We start from the raw sequence: 17,282 nt of genomic DNA on the forward strand, positions 1-17,282 counted from the left end.
CTTCCCTCCCTTCCTCCCTCTCTCGCTCCCTTCCTCCTCCCTCTCCCTACCCACTCCCTCCCCCAACCACATTTTCCATTAGATTTCCCGAACACTCACTTCACAACACGACTCCCAAACCCAGACCTGGAGATCACCCCCTCCTCTCCACCCCTTTCCCAGCGTCCATCCATCTCGGCTGCTCTGAATGCGGCTCGGTGGCTGCAAAAGATCCTGCACAAATCATCGCAAACCCGGTCGGCTTCTGCCCGGGAAGTAATCTCGGTGACGCGGGCTGAGCAGAGAACGGAGTCTGAACGCAGGACGCGTGCACACACACACACACACACACACACACACACACACACACACACGCCGCGCCTCCTCTGCAGCTTTGCCCGCGTTCTCTCTCTAGCGCTGACCTCAAGACTGAGAGCTGCATGACCCCGCCTGGCCCAGCCGGCCGCCGCTAGCCGCCCTGACATGTCTCCCCCTCCCCACTCATCACCCAGACTCTCAGTGACTCCGGGGTGAAGGCAGGGTGAAGGTGCGTCGGGATGGGGGCCGAGATCAAAGATGCCAAGAAATCGCCATTGGCCCCCACCTCACCACCACCCCCAGGGCCACCAGACCTCCCTAGCAGGAGATGTACGCGAGGCAGTGGCCAGTTTTATTAAAATAATCAAACAGTCACTGCGGGTTGGCGGGGATTTTCATCTCCCATCGGCTCCTCTCCCTGCCCTCCCCCTACCTGAAATGTATTATTTTGAGGGTCGAGTTGAAGAGGTCAATAGAAGCATAAACAGTCAGTAGGTCTTAGGCTGAGCAGACCCAGATTGAAGCACCAAATACTGTTGCTTGGAATAAATGTCAGGGTTCCTGTTCTGTTTACCCCTCCCAGTCTCCTGTATCCCCTCACCCTGTCCTTTTCTGGGGCTCTGATTAGAGACTTGGACCTGCAGGGCAAGGTCTGGGTAGAAGGAAGGAGGGAAGAGAAGTGCCCTGGAGATCAGCAGCCACCCCAGTGTAACCCTCTGTGGCCTCGGGGACCCAAAATCCCAGGACAGGCCTGGCAAATCGTGACAGAATTCCAAGGTGGACTCTCCAACCGTAAAAGTGGGGCAAACTCTGAGAAAACCAACACAAGCATTCGCTACAGTTCTCACTCTACCTTCCAGGTTTGTTTTCAAACAGCCTTTCACCGAGGCGGTTTATTTATTTGTGAAAACACTCTCACCCTTCCAAAATGTCAGCTCAGAGGACTTTGGGCTTGCTGAGGAGGCGACCCCCCGGGCCAAAGACGGAATGTCTGCATCTCTGGCAAAAGGGAAGGGAAATCCAGAAAGACCTCTCCAATCCCTTTAAATTCTCAGAGATTTGCGGATAAAATAAATTCCCATAAATAACCTTTCAGGCCCCTCCCGAGAGGGAAAAATCTGGCCTCCCCCGAGTCAGTAAGATTCCCTGAAGTTTGTGGAGCCCAGATGGTGTGCGGGCCACCAAGCGAAATTGGGGTTTTGAGACCTGGAGGGGGAATCTATTCATGCCAGGTGACACCCCAAGGCAAAGTGCAAGAGAGTGCATTCTTATTTTGAGGGTGAACTAGCAGCAGCGCTGGGAGGAGGGAATCAGCAGAGCCGAGTTGGGGCGGAAAGGTAGGGGGCCAGGGGCAGGCAAAGAACTGAGAGCAACCTATTCCCCCCACCCCCAGATCTCCAGGGCGACACTCACCTCCAAAAATCCCACCTCTTCTTTCCAGTGCAGAAGCCTGGAGTGACGCCTCGCTGGGGAGGGGCGACTCAGGTGAAGAGTTTGAAAAAGACCCCCAAAAGAGACCCCTTTTAGGCCAAACCTTCTTCCAGCGTCTGTCAAGAGTACCATGTACCTCCCAGCTCGAAGTTGCTTTGTGGTCTTCGACAAATTAAATATTACTGTTTATTACCAGGCATACCCCAATAAAATAAAGAGGCAACTAGGCGATACCTACTATCTCACCAGCCGCTGCGCCTATAGGACTTGGAGACGTCACGAGTCACGCAACCGGCCCGCGCGCTGTCACGCTCGACTGGGGGGCAGTGGCGGGCGGTTAATTTCTCTCCGTCTTCGCCTATCAGTTCCCAGGTCTGCGCAGCCACAAGTCCCGGACGCCTCGGCCACGGGAATAAATAAAGAAATAAACAAACCCAGCGCCCTCTGGGGAAATGGGGGTGGCGAACTTCAGACACAAATAGAGCCGAGATCGATTTTCTTAGGGAGGGGGAGGAGGCCTTTTGGCGCAGGGAAGTGGGAGCCCACCTCAGCCCACGATGGGAAAGAAATCGAGTTGTTCCGAGGGGAACGAGGTCCCTCGCAGGAGTCAAGAGTCTTCTCCTTGTTTAAAAACTATGTTTTCAGAGGAGGAGCTCTGGGCAAGGGAATATTGCGGAGCCTCTGTAGCGGGTCGTTTGGGACGCGATAACTCAGTGTCCCCTTGCAGACCAGCACAGAAGTAATTGCTGGGTTATCGCGGAGGGGAAATGAAACAGAGACCTGGGGAGGAAGAAAGAGAGTCGGCCACAATGTTTCTTGCTGTGAGAAAAAGGCACGCGTGCAAATGGTCCTTTAGCTAGGTCCGGGGACGCGACTCCTCTCAGCGCAGCCAGCCCGGCGGGGGCGGGGTGCGAGTGGGTGGTGGAGTGGGGATGAAGAGGGGCGATTTCTGCACAGGAAAATGATAGCGCCGGGGACTGCAGAGGAACGAGGCGCTCTGTTTTGTTTTGTAATAACGACTATTCATGTTTGTCTCATTGACGGGCATCACTTCTACGCAACCCCGTGGAGGAGGCGCGCGAGCTTTTGCGCGCAGCTGGAACCGCGCGGGGGTCAGTTGGGAATCTTGTACTGCGTGGATGCCCCCGGCGGCGCGGAGGAAACCGCTAGGCCTGCCCAGCACAGAGCGAGCGAGCGCCGGGCCTTCCGGAAGGGTGAGTTCCCCACCAAGGGGCCCCGAGGGAGCCGGCCCGTCGAAATCGGGACTTGCCCCCAGCTTTGGGGTTCGATCCCGGCTTTTGCGCACCCCCAGCCCCCAGGGCTTCCCGAGGTTTGGCCTGGCTCCAGGCCTGCTCGGGCCAGCGTTGGAGCAGCGGCACAAAGTGCAGGAACGCGGTCGACCGAGCAGCCCCAGGAGGAGCTAAGGTCAGGCCCGCGGGGAGAGCAGGCAGTGGTTTGCAGCGCGGGACGCGGACACCCGGGCCAGCCCGGGCCGCACACTCTGCAGCTTCCAGCAAGCAGAACCCGTGTCCCCATGCTAGGCCGGGCCTCAGTGACTTCCCCCAGCTTCGCTTTCGTTTCCCAAGTTATTCATAATTATCTTTCCCCCCCAATCCAAGGCCCACGGGTACGGCGTTTGCTCCCAGATGCCAAGAGCGCGACGCGAAATCCTTTGCCCAAAGCTTTGAGATGAGTTCCTATTTGTGGAACTCTGGGCCCTCCGTGCTGGGCCGGAAACAGAGGCCTCGGCCCCGCTGGGGCTGAAAGACGAAGGCGAAACCCTAAGCAGGGAGAGTTCCTTTCCATTTGACTCCCTTCTCTCAAATCCACGGTGCAGGGCCCCCAAACCGGCCCGCCCGCTCACAAAGGATTCCGCAAGCTCAGCTTCCCAGCCCCGCTTTCCCACACGCTCCGGAGGCCGCGCCAGGGGGAGAATAAATAAAGACCTCAACTAGATTTGAGAATCCCCATTCTTTTCCTCAATCATTGGGCAGTAACCTGGAAAGAGAGGCTGCAACACGTAGCACCCCTTCCTTCTTTCGGAGGACTAATGCTTTTTCCCACCCGCTCCCAGCTCGGTTTTCTCCCGAAATCTGTTTTCCTCATTTCAAAAAATTTCTGTCCTGATTTTAACACTGCTGTGGATAAGCGAGCGGAGGTTCCTATTTTTAAAAGTTAAGACAAAAGTGAGGGTTGATGGCTGTTGATCCTTTTTCTTCACTTTTGCTTTGTTTCTAAGAAAGTCGCATCCCAAACCACCATATTTCTTTCCTCTCAAAAGAGAATTCGCTTCAGAAGCCACCCTTTTTCTGTGTTTTTCCCTATGTGTCCCCGTCTGACTCAGGTCTGCACTGAAGGAGAAAAGTAGGGAGAAGTGCAGATCGGACTGGGAAAATTAATAAGAATTATAATAATAATAGAAATGATGACAAAAGTAAACTGACCAACTCGTTTTTCGAAAGAGTCAGGCTGAGGATGGGAATTTCCCTCATTTCTCAGGGGGTCAACTTTCCCTCCTGCCTAGTTAAAACTGGCTCTGTTATATTTTTTCCAGGACTTCAGTATCTCCCTTCCCAATGTTTTATTTGGTTCCTAGCTTCCCCATTTCTGACCGGATGTATCTAGGAAGAATGCTGGCTGTTGTGATGATTATTTGAATATCCAATATTCTCCAGTATGTCCACCAATTATCATTACTACTTATTTTACTCATCATTATTCATGTTGCTATTGTTTCCTGTGCTTTGGAACTATTTCTTCCCCCTCCCCGAAGTTTTGGTGGATGATTTTCTTTTTTTCTCCTAGGCAGGGTCATGAAATGAGAAATGGAAGTGGGAACTTCTTTCTGGAGGCCCAGATGAGATATCAAGGCTGGAGGTTTGCAAGCTCCAGAAGCTGGTAAGACACCATGCTGAGGAGGCAAAGGAGCACTCTTCTTGCTCCCTCTAATGTGAGGGTCCCCAGTGGGGGAGAAGGGCGAGGGTCTTGAGCCGAGAGAACCTGGTGCCGCTTACTATCCTGGGGGCCCGCACTGAGCCTGAAAACTCCAGCCATATCTGCCGCCCAGAACCTGTAGAAAGGCCTTGGAGATAGTCACCATGTCTGCATGGTCAGCATATCCCCATAGCCTCAAAAGATGTGGGGGAAAATATACTGAATTCCAGGCCTCTGGCCTGGTAAGATAGAGACTCAAGCTAATACCTCTAGGTCTGGGAAGCAGGCGGGGGGCATGTCTGGATACCCCCTCCCTCAACTGGAGGGTGCAGTGGAAACTTGGGAGCCTGCTGCTCTCCGGGGCTCTGGAAAGACAAATTTTCTTTGGCAAAGGGAACGGTGTCGCGCTGTCGACACGGCAGACTATTTTTCTTGTTCCCTCATGGAGGGGGGGAGAAAAGAGAGCAAGAAAGAGAGGGAAATTAAATCCACACGTGTTAAGCTTGCTCAAAGGGCCGGATTCAAAACCAGAGATGAAACTACGACTCCAGTTCTGGCTTCTCGCCGGCCTCTTTCCAGCCAGCCCCAGGCTCACAGGGCACGGCGTCCCCACTGGAGAGAATTCGATCTGATGTTTCATAAAGCGCTTTATTTAAGGGGAAAAGGGTGATGGTTCCTCTCTGTCTACACTGCAGAGTCAGAATTCAGAAGCAGCAAAACAACAACAAAAAAGGAGGTAGGAATTGTGAGACGAATTAACCCCTGTAAGAAAGCTCAGCTTGATAGCGCCCAATGAACCCAATGATTTGTAACATTTACCCAATGGCCAAAATGAGCCAGACCAGTGGGTTTGGAAATTCCTAAGATCTGACTTTCGGACTTCGGCCTTCCTGGATGGAGAGAACCTAAAAAGCTGTTTTATGGACGCTGGAATCGCTGGTTTAATCCGCACGGCTAACGCCCGCATCCCTTACGCCTGTCTTTGGAGAGAAACTTGCCTGGAGCCTCAGCCCCAGGCCCCAGCGGCGGGAGGAGCCCTGCTCCTGCAGGGACGGGGTGGGGGGACGAAGGGCGTCGGCCACCCCTCCAGGAGCTGCGAGCGAAAACTCTAGTAATGACCTTGAAGGGGTGAAGCGAGGTGGCTGGGGGTTCGGGTGAGGAGAGCAGCCAAATCCCAAACTGGAGGGTTCCGTCACCAAAACGATTGCTTGGTCGAGACCTCTAATTTTTCTTCGCTTTCAGCCCGGGCCCGCGAGCGCCGCAACGGGTCTCCTGTGGCCTCCTTGCGCTGGGTTTCCCTCCTTTCTGGGCAGCGGCGACAGAAGGGTCCGGAAGCAGGGACCGGGACGCCTCTCTCCCTGGCCACAATCACACCCGGAAAACACCAGGGTGCAATGACAGAGGCCCTCGGTGGGGTGCCACTGACTGAGGGTCGCGGTGGGAAAGCTCCTGGCGTTTGTTTCCGCAAGGGCCCTGGGGTTCCTGGTCACCATGGCAACCCTGGAGTCCCTCGGAACAGCCCCCGGGCGCCCCGGGGACAATTGCTCCCTTTTGCGGAGCGTTCGGAGGCCTGCGAGGCGCTTCCGCCCCTCGCTCTGGGCTTTCTGGAGCCCCCCCCCCCAAGGCAAGGATTGAAAAACTCCCCCTCGTTTTCAACGGAGGAGAAAAATCGAGGAATAGTGGAACCCGTAATCGGGAGGTGCGGGTGCTGAGCGAAAGCCCCCACCTAACAGGGTTCAGAGCGACGACCTCGGAGGCGCGCGCGCGAATGCAGCTCGCGGGCCACTTACTGTCCTCGAAGCCCGCACCTCGAACGTGTCAACCGGGGACCCGGGATTCTGAGAGTCGCCGATCTCTTCTCAGCGACTGCCCACCCCCACCCCCACCCCCACTCGAGATTCCCCACATCCGTCCGGGCAACGCTTTCTCCTACCTGGAATAGCTCCTCCTGGATAAAGAAGGAGAAAAATCGGAAGCTAAACTTTCGGCGTTAATGTCTGCACGCTCTCATTGAGAGAAAGAATAAATTACACTCCTTTTCCCTTTAGAGAAATCACGTTCGATGGTAGATGCAATACAAATCACAGTAGGATAGTATTTGGGGGTTGCATGGCTTTCTTCTTGAACCTGCGGGGTGTGTCGGGGGGAATGCTTTTCTGGGGGGAGAGGACAGTGGACAACACAGGCTGACTTGTCTGTTTCCAGTGTGGAGGCCACACGCTGGGAGAAAAGAACCAGGGCGCTGACCAGCTTGCACTGCCCGACTGGGCCGCCATGGAGGGTAAGAGAGAGAGGGCCACGGAGAAAAGGGGTCCCGGCCTGGGTGCCCACAGAGGCCTTTGGCCCAGGGATGGGAGTGACTCCTCCTCTGGGGTCTTCCCCACCTTGTTCCACTCTCTGCTGTGGATCCCATTCATTTCCGTGCTTGTCAGACAAGACAAAACTTAGCTTCGCTCTGATACTTCTGGGGGGCCGTCTCATGTCCCCAAAAGCTCGGGGCTGGCCAGTCGTGCCTCCTCCCACTCCTTTCCCGTCTGAATCCCCGGCAGCCGGTACAGGTCCCTTTAATATCACTCAAGACCCTTGTCTCCTTTCCTCCCCAATTAATTCCTCCTTAATTTTGCATTAATAGCCTCAGAAGAGCCGGGCCTGTGTCCACACAGCCACCAAGAGAGAAATGGGGATATTTGAGACTCAAAAATCTGTTAACATTTGAGGTGCAGTAATCGCCAGCATTTGCCAAGGCCAGAAGCTGTTGCAGCATGGTTTCTGCTCGCTTGCTCACTTAGCTCTCAATGCCTCTGTGAGAAGGTGGTTCCTGGGACTGGCCACCGTGCACGCTCTGCTGGGATTTGAACCAGGTAGTCTGACTCCAGAAGCCAGGAGCTCCTCTTTGACAAGGCAGGGCTTCTCTACCAAACCAGGGAAGGGAAGGGGAATGCGAAGAGGTCCGTTGGATTGGGTAAGTTCAAAGGACACTTTTTAAGCATCTAAAAACACACTCAGTTTAAAATGAAAGGCAATTGCTCCTTGAGTCCAAAGGGGTAAAGGCTTGGATCTCTTTCTTCTGTTTCTACACCCTCTCCCAACTCCCAGCAGGGAAGTAAAGGACCCAGAAAAAGGCCTAAGGGCATACAGCCCCAGATTCCTGAGCACTTAGCCAGATGAGAGGAAATATGGGAAGACGTCAACTTCTTCTCTCCAAACCTCAGCATTCTGTTCCCAGTCCGGTTGTGTTCCCAAACCCTGGCGCACATTTATTGCAGCCTCAAATCAGTACACATTGTCCCTTGGAGGGAAGGAAATTGGGTGAGTGGGATAGAGAGGGGAGAGGAGATGTGCCTGGGTTGGGTTTTGGTTTTTTTTTGAAACAAATAATGAGGCTCAGAGAGGGTGTGGATCTGCCCATGTCACACAGCCTCTGCTGGAAATGCACCTAGCTCCTTGCCATTCCCTAGGCTTTGCGCCTTCAGGTAGAGACTGAAAGGAAACCCCAGCCACTTCCCCAGTGGAGTGTGCAGGCCGATGTGGGCTCAGCCTGCTAAGGGTGCCCCTTGGAGGTGTGGAGGCCGTAATCTGACGTGGCTGCCCAGCCTGCGGGGTCCCAGCGTCCCTCTCCATACTCGGGGAGAGGGAGCGTGCTAGACGAGGCCCTTCCATCTTTGCGCCACTCAAGACCTAACAGGCTTCCTGGGGCCGGTGGAATCCCGCTGCCTCAAGGTTCCCATGGCGAGTTTCAGGAAGGTCCCCGAGCTCTGGGGGTAGAGGCGGGGTCCAGACCCGGCACTCAGAAGGACCAGCTCCTGGCGCCAGTCCTGTAGCCTCCCCAGCCTAACTCCCTGGCGCTTTCTGGCTTCTAGATCCTTCTTCCCATCACCTATTTGTCCCTGCTACGCACACCTCTCCCACTCGGGCTGCCGCAGGTCCAATTTAAGAAGAGAAGGAGTTCTTTGAAGCTTGGGAACCCTGAGATCCAAACCCAAGGATGAACGCCCGAATGGGAGGCTCAAGGGGGTCCCCACTCTCCTAATTCCTCCCTTCAGTGTCCTCCACCAGGGGCCCAGGGGTCCCTCAGGGACTGATCCTTCCTGCTCCATGCAAAACGCACTCCCTCTGATGCAGTCCCATCTCCAGGATCCCTAAGGACCTCCACACTCCCTCCCCCAGGACGCTGGCATCGGACACCAGGCTGGGTTGTTTTGGGGTTTCTCCCAGATCTCTCACGCGCCAGCTCCTCACCAACAATAGCTCCCCAAGAGCCGGATTTACAGGTTCCTAGTGCGTCTGGGTGAGTGCCCAGGACCCAGGAATGAGTGCCTGAACCCAGACCACCTGAATCTGAGCTCGGGCCAGGGTCAGTCCTGTAGCATGCCCCAACCTCCATCCCCGTCTCCGTCTTGTAACACAGCTCAAGTTTCCCTTACCCACTGGAGAGGTGGGCTGTGTGGCTCCTTCTGTGTGGCTGAGTATGACATTACCCCCAAGTCTCTCTGGATGACAGTGTGTCATTAGAGAAGAGACTCAGGTGCCTTTTTGCTGCTGTTAAGTTTGTGTGCGTGTCATTGAGGGTCCTTCCTGGAGGGAGGGTATTTTAAAATATTTTTTTCTGTGTACCTCCTTATGTGAAAACACCTGCAAGTCTGCGATGGATGCTTGGGGGCCCTGAGTACGTGCAGTGCGGGCTGGTGTGGGTCTGTGTGTTGTTGTGGAATGCCTGTGTGTGTATCGCCTGCGACACAGCCACCACCCAAACATTACCACAGGGTCAAATGGTGCCCTGGGCTCATAACCCAGTGTTCAACTCTCCTCCATTTTTATTGGCCACTTTTATGATTATTATTTTTTACAGACAGCTCCAAGTGGGGGCCAGTGAGCCTGGGTCTCCTGGAAAGCAGTTCTGCCGTTCAGATGGGAGGCCAAAGGGGCTGTCACAGGCACCAGGGCCACCAGAGTCTATATTTAGAAACAAATTCCACAGTCACTTCCTGGGAACTGGGCGAAAGGTGCCTGAGAGCAGAGAGGACAATGTCATAAAAGAAACCCCCTCCATGCTTCCCAGAGCTCAGGGGAGGTCCCCACGCTCCTGGCACGTTGGAAACTCAGGCTCAAGAAATGGGCCGGGATAGACAGCTGGACAGGAGAGGAGCACAATTACTTCCTCTGCAGGCAGTTAAGGAGGCGGGGCAGTTCACGCACAAGCACAGGGACCCACTGGCCCGTAGCACCCCCCCAGTTGTGTATCTGCTCCCAGGGCAGAGGAGTTGATTCTAAATCCTCACGCTGTTTGTTTTTGGAAGTTGGTTCCAAGGGCTCAGGTGCTACAGCCTGGCTGCCCCAAGGGCCTGACCCCCAGGCAGCCTTTAAGCTTCTCCTCCAAGTCTGTGGTCCTGGAGGGCTCCCATGGGGTGATCTGCTCCCTGCAGCCCTGTGCATGCCAGGGCAAGACGACCGGGGACAGCTCTTACCTGAGCTACTGAGCCCACCCCTCTACCAGCCCTGCTCTGACAGCAGCAAAGCTGCTGGCCTCTGCCACTTCCACGCCGTGGTGCTGGGAGGAAGCTGGCTCGCCGGAGCTCCCCATCCTGACCATCTGCCCCCAACGGCTCAAGCAACAAGATGCCCCGGACCCAGCCACTTGGGAGTCACGTGTAGCACACCCAGCTCTGCACAGTCACCTGCTGCATGTCCGGGGGTGGCAATTCTGTCACTCACGTCAGGCAGTCACCCACCCCATATGTAGATGCAGCGATTTGTTGCACACGGCCCTGGTCATACTCATCATCACTCGTTCACAAGCACATACCCCCTCATTCTGTCACACACACGAGGACAAAGACACACGCCCTTACTTGGTCTCACACAATCTTACACAGGCAAACACACACCTGTTTAGTCACCTGCACATACTCCCGTCCTCATTGTCACACAAAGACGCACATGGAGTCAGACACACACTCACGGTCACACACGAGCACCCATAGGCTCCTGCCTGCACATATGTGGACATTAACCCAGTCGCACATGCATTCCCACGCCGTCACATTTGCCCACAGTCACGCACAGACAGTCACCCACACAATTACAGCCCTTCACCCTGAGTCACACACACGAGCCCTGTGGGCTTGCGTGCTCACACATGCTGCCATGCGTGTTCACGTTCACATCTGTTCCTCCGTGATTGACACTCAGTCAATCTGAATGTCCCACTGCCTGGGGGACCCCTTGGACCCTCACATCTCCTCTCCGGCAGCCTGGAGCATGGGTGCACTCAGTCGGGCTGCCCCTGCCCAGCCTGGCAGAAGTAAGTGGGTGGGCACGATCAGGGATCATTCACCAATGGCATGGGGTGGTTCCCCTGGAGAGAACCTCTGGTTTCAACAGCCCCACCCAGGCTGGGAATCACCAATTCTTGGGGAGGAAGGACATGAGGGTTTTTGTAGCAGGCTAGGGAGAAACCAGTCTCCAGATACACCTACCTCTTCCTCAGCCTCCTGTCGACCCCCCACAGAGGCCCCAGGGTTTTGACATAGACCCCTCCCAGAGGGTGAGACCCAAGTGGGCCCATGGCAAACACTAGTCCAGCTCTTTAATTTTACATGTAGGGAAACTGAGGTCTAGAGGTTCAGAGATAAGAAAGGGACGTGCCCAAGTTTTCCAGGACTTTGGAGCAGAGCTGGGACGGAAACCCCATCTTCTGCCCCCGTGCAGACCACACTGTAAGATTACTGGATACCCACCCCCCCCCACCATTGCCATCACCAGCCTTGTACCCACTGGCTCAGTTCGGCCTCCAAGGATGCCTGAGCTACTTGCCCCTAAGCAAAACTGAGGCAGCCATCAGGTCATGTCCCATCCTTACTCACAACCCTCCAAAGGGCGTCTTCCCCGTCTTAGAATAAAATGCCAGCTCCTTCCCATATCTTTAAGGCTCGGTCTGAGGTGGTTCCTACCTGCCCCTCCCACCTCATCTCCTGCCCCCCGCTTTCTGTCTCCACATTCTATCCACCCCTTCCTGTTCCTCATTTGCCCCAACCGTTGTGCCCACCTCAGGGCCTTTGCACAGCCATTCCCTCTGCTCCCGGCTCTCCTCATAGCACGCTGCCTTCTATCATTTTTGTTATGTGTTAGTTTATTATCTGTCTCCACCTCAGACTCTAAGCTGCTGAGAACAAAAGTTGTGGCTGTCTTTTCAACACGGTATCCATCCCTTTCCCACAGTCAGTGCTAGATAAAATGTGTTGAATAAAACATATAAAGGTATTATAACACATGGAGTCAGAACTGAGGATGTGGAGACACAAAACATAAATATGGAATCAATGAAAAGTCAAGACTGTAGAACTGGCCCCACTCTGTGCGTAGAATAAGAAGTCTGAACGGTGTAAGTTGGGAGGGAACAGAACCCAGTAGCATATTTTCTGGCTTTCTGAGCCTCGAAGCCTGAGCTGCTTCCTCTCTCTGCGCCCCAAGTGCCCCCCCAACCCCAGCCATCCCTCCCTTGTCCTCTGGGCCTTTCCCTTGTCCACCCTTCCATCTGTTCCCAGGAACCTGGAGAAGGAACCAGTCAATAAGTGAAAGTAGTATTTTTACAGGCTGATAAAAACCATGCTTATCTGGAAAGCTCTGTCCCATCTCTCCAAGTGCCCCTAATTGGTCATTTGCCCAGTGCCCTCTCCACCAGGGCTATAGACACCCTGGAAAAGGTGAAACAAGCCACCCTCCCTGGCTTTCTTGCTTCTGTTCTGTTTCCCTCTGCCCTCCCCCTCAGTGAGGGCGGGCCCACAGGAAACCTTTGCCAGGAGGATTTGGGATCAGGAGGGAGGTGAGAAAGGATGGGGAAGAGGGGCCGTGGTGAGGGAGGGGTCCGGACTTCCCCAAGTGGGTTCACTATGCCACTATTTAATGGTGCCAACTATATTAAATTCTATACTCCAGCAGCCTCTTAAATCCATTTATGGCCCAAGCTAGACCCTGAGCTGTAATAATAATAAAAATAAAAGAAAGAATTTATGCACCCAGGGTGTGGACCCGTCACCGGCAGAAAAGAAAGAGCTGTTTCTAGCTGATCTTGCTGGCCTGCTGCCCACCCCCTGGCCTCCTGTTTCCCCTGGGTGGAGGCTCCCAGGGGCAGGGAGGAGAAATGGGCTTCTACTGGAAGGAGAGATTTCGGGAGCCAAGAGTCAGCTTAAAGGAGCATTTGCTGGAGGGTCTCCATTTCTCTCTGGGGCTCATGGAGGAGAACTTTCTTGTATTATATTTATATTTCTTGTATTATATTTAGAGTAGATTTAGATCCAACCTGTGGTCAAGGATTGAGGAGAGAGCAAAGAACTGGGTGGAAAAGGCTTAGAGAGGAAGGAAGCTGGGCTTGGTGGTTCAGCTCCTATGCATAGCCATGGGTTCAAATCCAGTCACTTCCTGGTGGTGTGAACTGAACACGTCTTTTCACCCCTCCCAGTCTCAGTGTCTCCGTCTATACAATAGTTCTCATTAGAATACCAGCCTCAGGTGGTGGTGTGAGGGGAAAAAGAAATGATATATGTGAAACTTCTGGCACAGGCTTAGAGTAGGGCTTGATAAATCCATCTTTCCTCTCAAGGTGAGTAGAGAGGCAGGGTTCACGGAAGACTCAGCCTGGGGTGGGGAAGGAGAGGTAGGAGAGGAGGGTGGGAACTGGATTGGCAGCTATATGTGTAACTGGTCCCCTGGAAAGCGTTAGTACCAATCTACAGTATCTGGAAGAAAGAGCTGGGTTTCCACTAATCAAGGCTTCTGAGGAATGAGAGGCAGGGCAAGGACAGAAGAAGGAGACCTGGTCTGAAGGACCCAGAGACACCCCCCAGCCTTACCTCTGTTTGGCTGTTGCAGCCCTTCCCCATATCCCTGCAAAAAACCCAAGATGTAACCACTGATTTCCAGCCGGGTTTCAGTAGGAGACAGCCCTTCTGGGGCAGGAATGGTGTAATTGTTGGCCCCGGGCTCCCAGGCCATCAAGAAATGCTTGAGGGAGTGGCTGAAAGACTGAATGGAGACTGGGACCTTTGGTTTTGTCATTCTGGCATCAGGTGTCAATGAGGCTAGAGCAGGGACCAGGAGTGAAACTGTCCTGTTTTCCTACTTGCTGTGGCACCTTTCTCACTTCCTGATTACCTTCTCATCAGGAAACTAAAAGAATAGACTTGGAGCCTATGGAAGATCTGTTGCATTTAATGATGCAATTTTGCACACCACCTATGCCCCCACCTTTGGGGAGCCCCCTCTCACACTGACTCTGGACATGGCCTCTGTGACTTGCTTTGGTGTGGGACAGTAACCAACTTGGCATCTTGTGTATTTCTACTCTCTTGTCCCTCTGCCTTCTCCATTTATAGCTGGCCTAGCCTGCTGAGGATGAGACACAAAGCTGAGTCAGCCCGGTGGTCCCAGCCAAGGCCGTGGATAAGTAAGAAAGCCCAACCAAGGTCAGTAAAGCCACCTGACTGCAGCTGACCCACAGGTGACCACAAACACCTGAGTAAGCCCCCATTGGCAGACCCATCGAGCTAACCCATAGATTCATAAGCAAAAATACATGTTATTGTTGTAGCCACTGGCATTGGTGGTTATTTGTTACGCAGCATTACTGTGGCAGTATCTAACTGATACAGAGGCTTGAGCTGAATCCAGCCCTGACTATCCTCACATTCCAGGTTGGCCAAGGAAAAGAGTTTTAAAGTTCCAGTTGCAAAATCTCAGGCCCTGGCTTTTATTTCAAAGGATGGTTATTTAAAGCATCAGAAATAGATTGGTGCTTCTGGCTGCAAACCATGGAAACTGGAGTGGACGAGGAGTGGGGAGAGTTCCTGCAAGGCCAGGTCTACACTGAAGCAATTTGCTGTTAATCGAAAACACATAGGACTGCATTTAGTGAGACAGGATGCGTGATCCTTCTGAGAAACACTATGGCCGGTTTTACCGTAGCACACGTTGTCATGCCACAGCGGACAGCGTCTATTTCCTCCTTGATTATAGCACCCTGATTTTTCCCTGGGGAACAACCCCTACCTCACTCTCATTACCCAGTAGATGACCAATTAGTGTATTCCATCCCCAGCCACGATGATTGGTTCAACAGTAGGCACGTGTTCAAATGCTATCCAATCAGAAGTTATTGTGGGACTTTTGCCAGACACCTTCGGAAGAAAAGGCCTCTTTCCACTGGACTTAAGAGTTTTAAGGATGGAAAACCTAGTGTTGCTGGTCACCATTTTATTACGCCAGGGAGCACCTGCCCAAACAGGCAAGTGCCTGATATCCGTAAGACTGTTTTCTCACATGGAAGAAGAGGATAACAATGGTGTCCCCTCATAGAATTGTTGTGAGGCTTTGAATGAGATAATACATGAAAAGTACCAGGCGAGTGATCCATAAATGTTAGCTATTGTGATTCATTTGGTGCAACCATTGGCCTAGGTCTGTAATTGATATTTAACCTGTAACTGAAAATGAGCAGATATATAACAAGCATCTGTATGATGCTTTCCATGTGCACATGGACACTGGTAAACATATTGTATGGCATACACTCCCAGATGCACTAGTAAAAATTCAAGCCCGTCTTTTCAAGTAAAGAGACTCCTGACTCCAATCAGCCACGTCCTTTGGCTTACTCTAGTGAGGCGGAGGTTTGAAAGGAGCCACCCTGAACTCTCCCTGGTCACCAGAGGCACAGATGTGGCCACAGCAGAAGTTCCAGCTTGCCACGAGGACCAGTCGAGTTTGGATTAAGTTTACCTTCAGCACCATCCTCAGCGTGGCCCTTCTCTCCAGGGCTGTGTTAAAATAACTCAAACCGAGTGGCTCAAACAACAAAAATTTATTATCTCACAGTTTTGGAGGCTAGTCTGAAACCAAGATGTCAGCAGGGTTGGTTCTTTCTGAGGGCTGTGAGGGAGAATCTGTTCCATGCCTGTCTCCTAGCTTCTAGGAATTTGCTGGCCGTCTCTGCTGTCCCTTGCCTTGTAGAGACAGCGCTCTGATCTCTGCCTTCCTTTACACATGGCGCTCTCCCTATGCGTGTGTCTGTATCCAACTCTCCTCTTTTTATAAGGACACCAGTTGTATTGGATTAGGGCCACCCTAATGACCTCATTGTAAATTAATTACCATTGTAAAGCTCTATCTCCAAATAATGTCACATAGAACTACTGGGAGTTAGGACTTCAACGTATGGATTCTTTGTGGGGACAATTCACCCCATAACAAGGGAGTCGTATCTTCTGTGCTCACCCCCAGAGTATGTCCAGACCTGTGGGCATGTTTCCAGCATCCGTTTAACTAAAATCCACAGCCATGGGCCACGGGACGTCATGAGGGCAATGCCTACATGACAGGCATTCTGAAAAAAGAAGAAAAGCAACAGGGAGCTGATCTGCCTCTCGCTATGTGACCCTTATGAATTATTGAGCCTCTCTGAGCTTCCACTTCCTCAGCTGTTCCATGCGTTTGATGGGAGAGGGAAAGTGTTATAAGAATTACATGAAGTCACACATGATAAACAAAGATGGCGGGCACGTCACTGGCGAACAACGTGATGTGCTTTAGAGTCCATCCATCTGGGGTCCAGTCCCGGCACTGACAATTACAGACTGTGTGGCCCTGGTCAGTTAAACTCTTTGAGCCTCAGTTTCTTCACATGTAAAATCAAGGTAATTTCAGGACTCACCTCGTCATATTAGGAAGATAGTTAAATGACAGTAGTTAGGTTTCGGGTACAGTACTTACAACCTATTGAGTGTTAAATAACTGTTTGTGATTTCCCCCCCATTTTCCCCCCTGATACTTGCTTTAATCCCAATTTTGAAGACCAGATTAAATACACACACTATGGTACACATTCTGGGAGCCGAGACCTGAGCTAGACGAGTCATCCAGAATTTCTGCTGCAGATCATCCGACTCGTCTCTGGGGAGAGATGCGAGCGACCTGTTTCATGAGCAGATGAGACCTCGTCTCATGCTGTATTCGCCAGGAAGTGTCTATAATGTGCTAGCGACCGAAGCTGAGATTGTAAAATACCTTCAGCAGCTCCAAGCCCAAAAGCAAAGGTGTTGGTTCAAACACCTAGCGCTATCTAGGCACTGTTTTATGACAATACAGCTGTAGGCTGTCCCCGTCCCGTTTTCTACCACCCACCCACCCCCACCCCCATAGCTCATAAAGCAGCCATGCTTCGATTTATGTGACGAGACAATGAGTGAATGTGTGTTGACCCATCATCTCCTATGAGACCGCAGTAATTTACCTGGAACAACTTACATTTCAATGATGAAAGATATTTACACAGCCCGCATGGATCACGGTAACAACATCCTCTTTTCCCAGGAATATTAGTCTCTGTTTATTTATATCAAAGCCTTATTTCCCTCTTCACACCCCTAAAAAGAAAGCAAACAGTAGGGGGATGCAATATACCAAGAGACCCCCAGGAGGTTATTAAGCACTAATGGGGGGCGGTCTTACTTAGAGCTGACTTATAGTTCCTCTCCTGCTGGATTATGAAGGCAGTTCAAAGGGTGGCCCGAACGTCAAGGTGGCTTGCTTAAGGGTTGGGAAATCTTAAATAGGGCCTTTCATCTCTG

General features: G+C 52.6%; 1 protein-coding gene and 1 long non-coding RNA gene across 6 annotated transcripts in view; one reads left to right on the top strand and one right to left on the bottom strand.

Moving 5' to 3' along the window:
* TBX5 (T-box transcription factor 5) overlaps nt 1–17,282 on the bottom strand; it is an 83,101-nt gene that overhangs the window by 44,655 nt on the left and 21,164 nt on the right. For 2 of the 5 annotated variants that reach the window (XM_081037059.1, XM_081037055.1), the window contains exon 1: nt 1,967–2,119. The exons of 1 other annotated variant lie outside the window; for it this stretch is intronic. In XM_081037059.1, coding sequence (XP_080893185.1) covers nt 1,967 — 1 coding nt within the window. In that variant the 5' untranslated portion in view covers nt 1,968–2,119. Of the gene's footprint in view, nt 1–99; nt 365–1,710; nt 1,945–1,966; nt 2,120–17,282 lie in introns of those variants that run through there. 2 more of the 5 variants (XM_081037061.1, XM_081037060.1) reach the window with 2 other exon arrangements.
* On the top strand, nt 1,098–6,759 carry LOC308492260. Its single transcript, XR_013992486.1, has 3 exons — nt 1,098–2,942; nt 4,534–4,626; nt 5,905–6,759. It is a non-coding gene; the product is annotated as an uncharacterized lncRNA (long non-coding RNA).

This window comes from Rhinolophus hipposideros (genome assembly GCF_964194185.1).
Source record: "Rhinolophus hipposideros genome assembly, chromosome: 24".
NCBI classification, from domain to species: Eukaryota; Metazoa; Chordata; class Mammalia; order Chiroptera; family Rhinolophidae; genus Rhinolophus; species Rhinolophus hipposideros.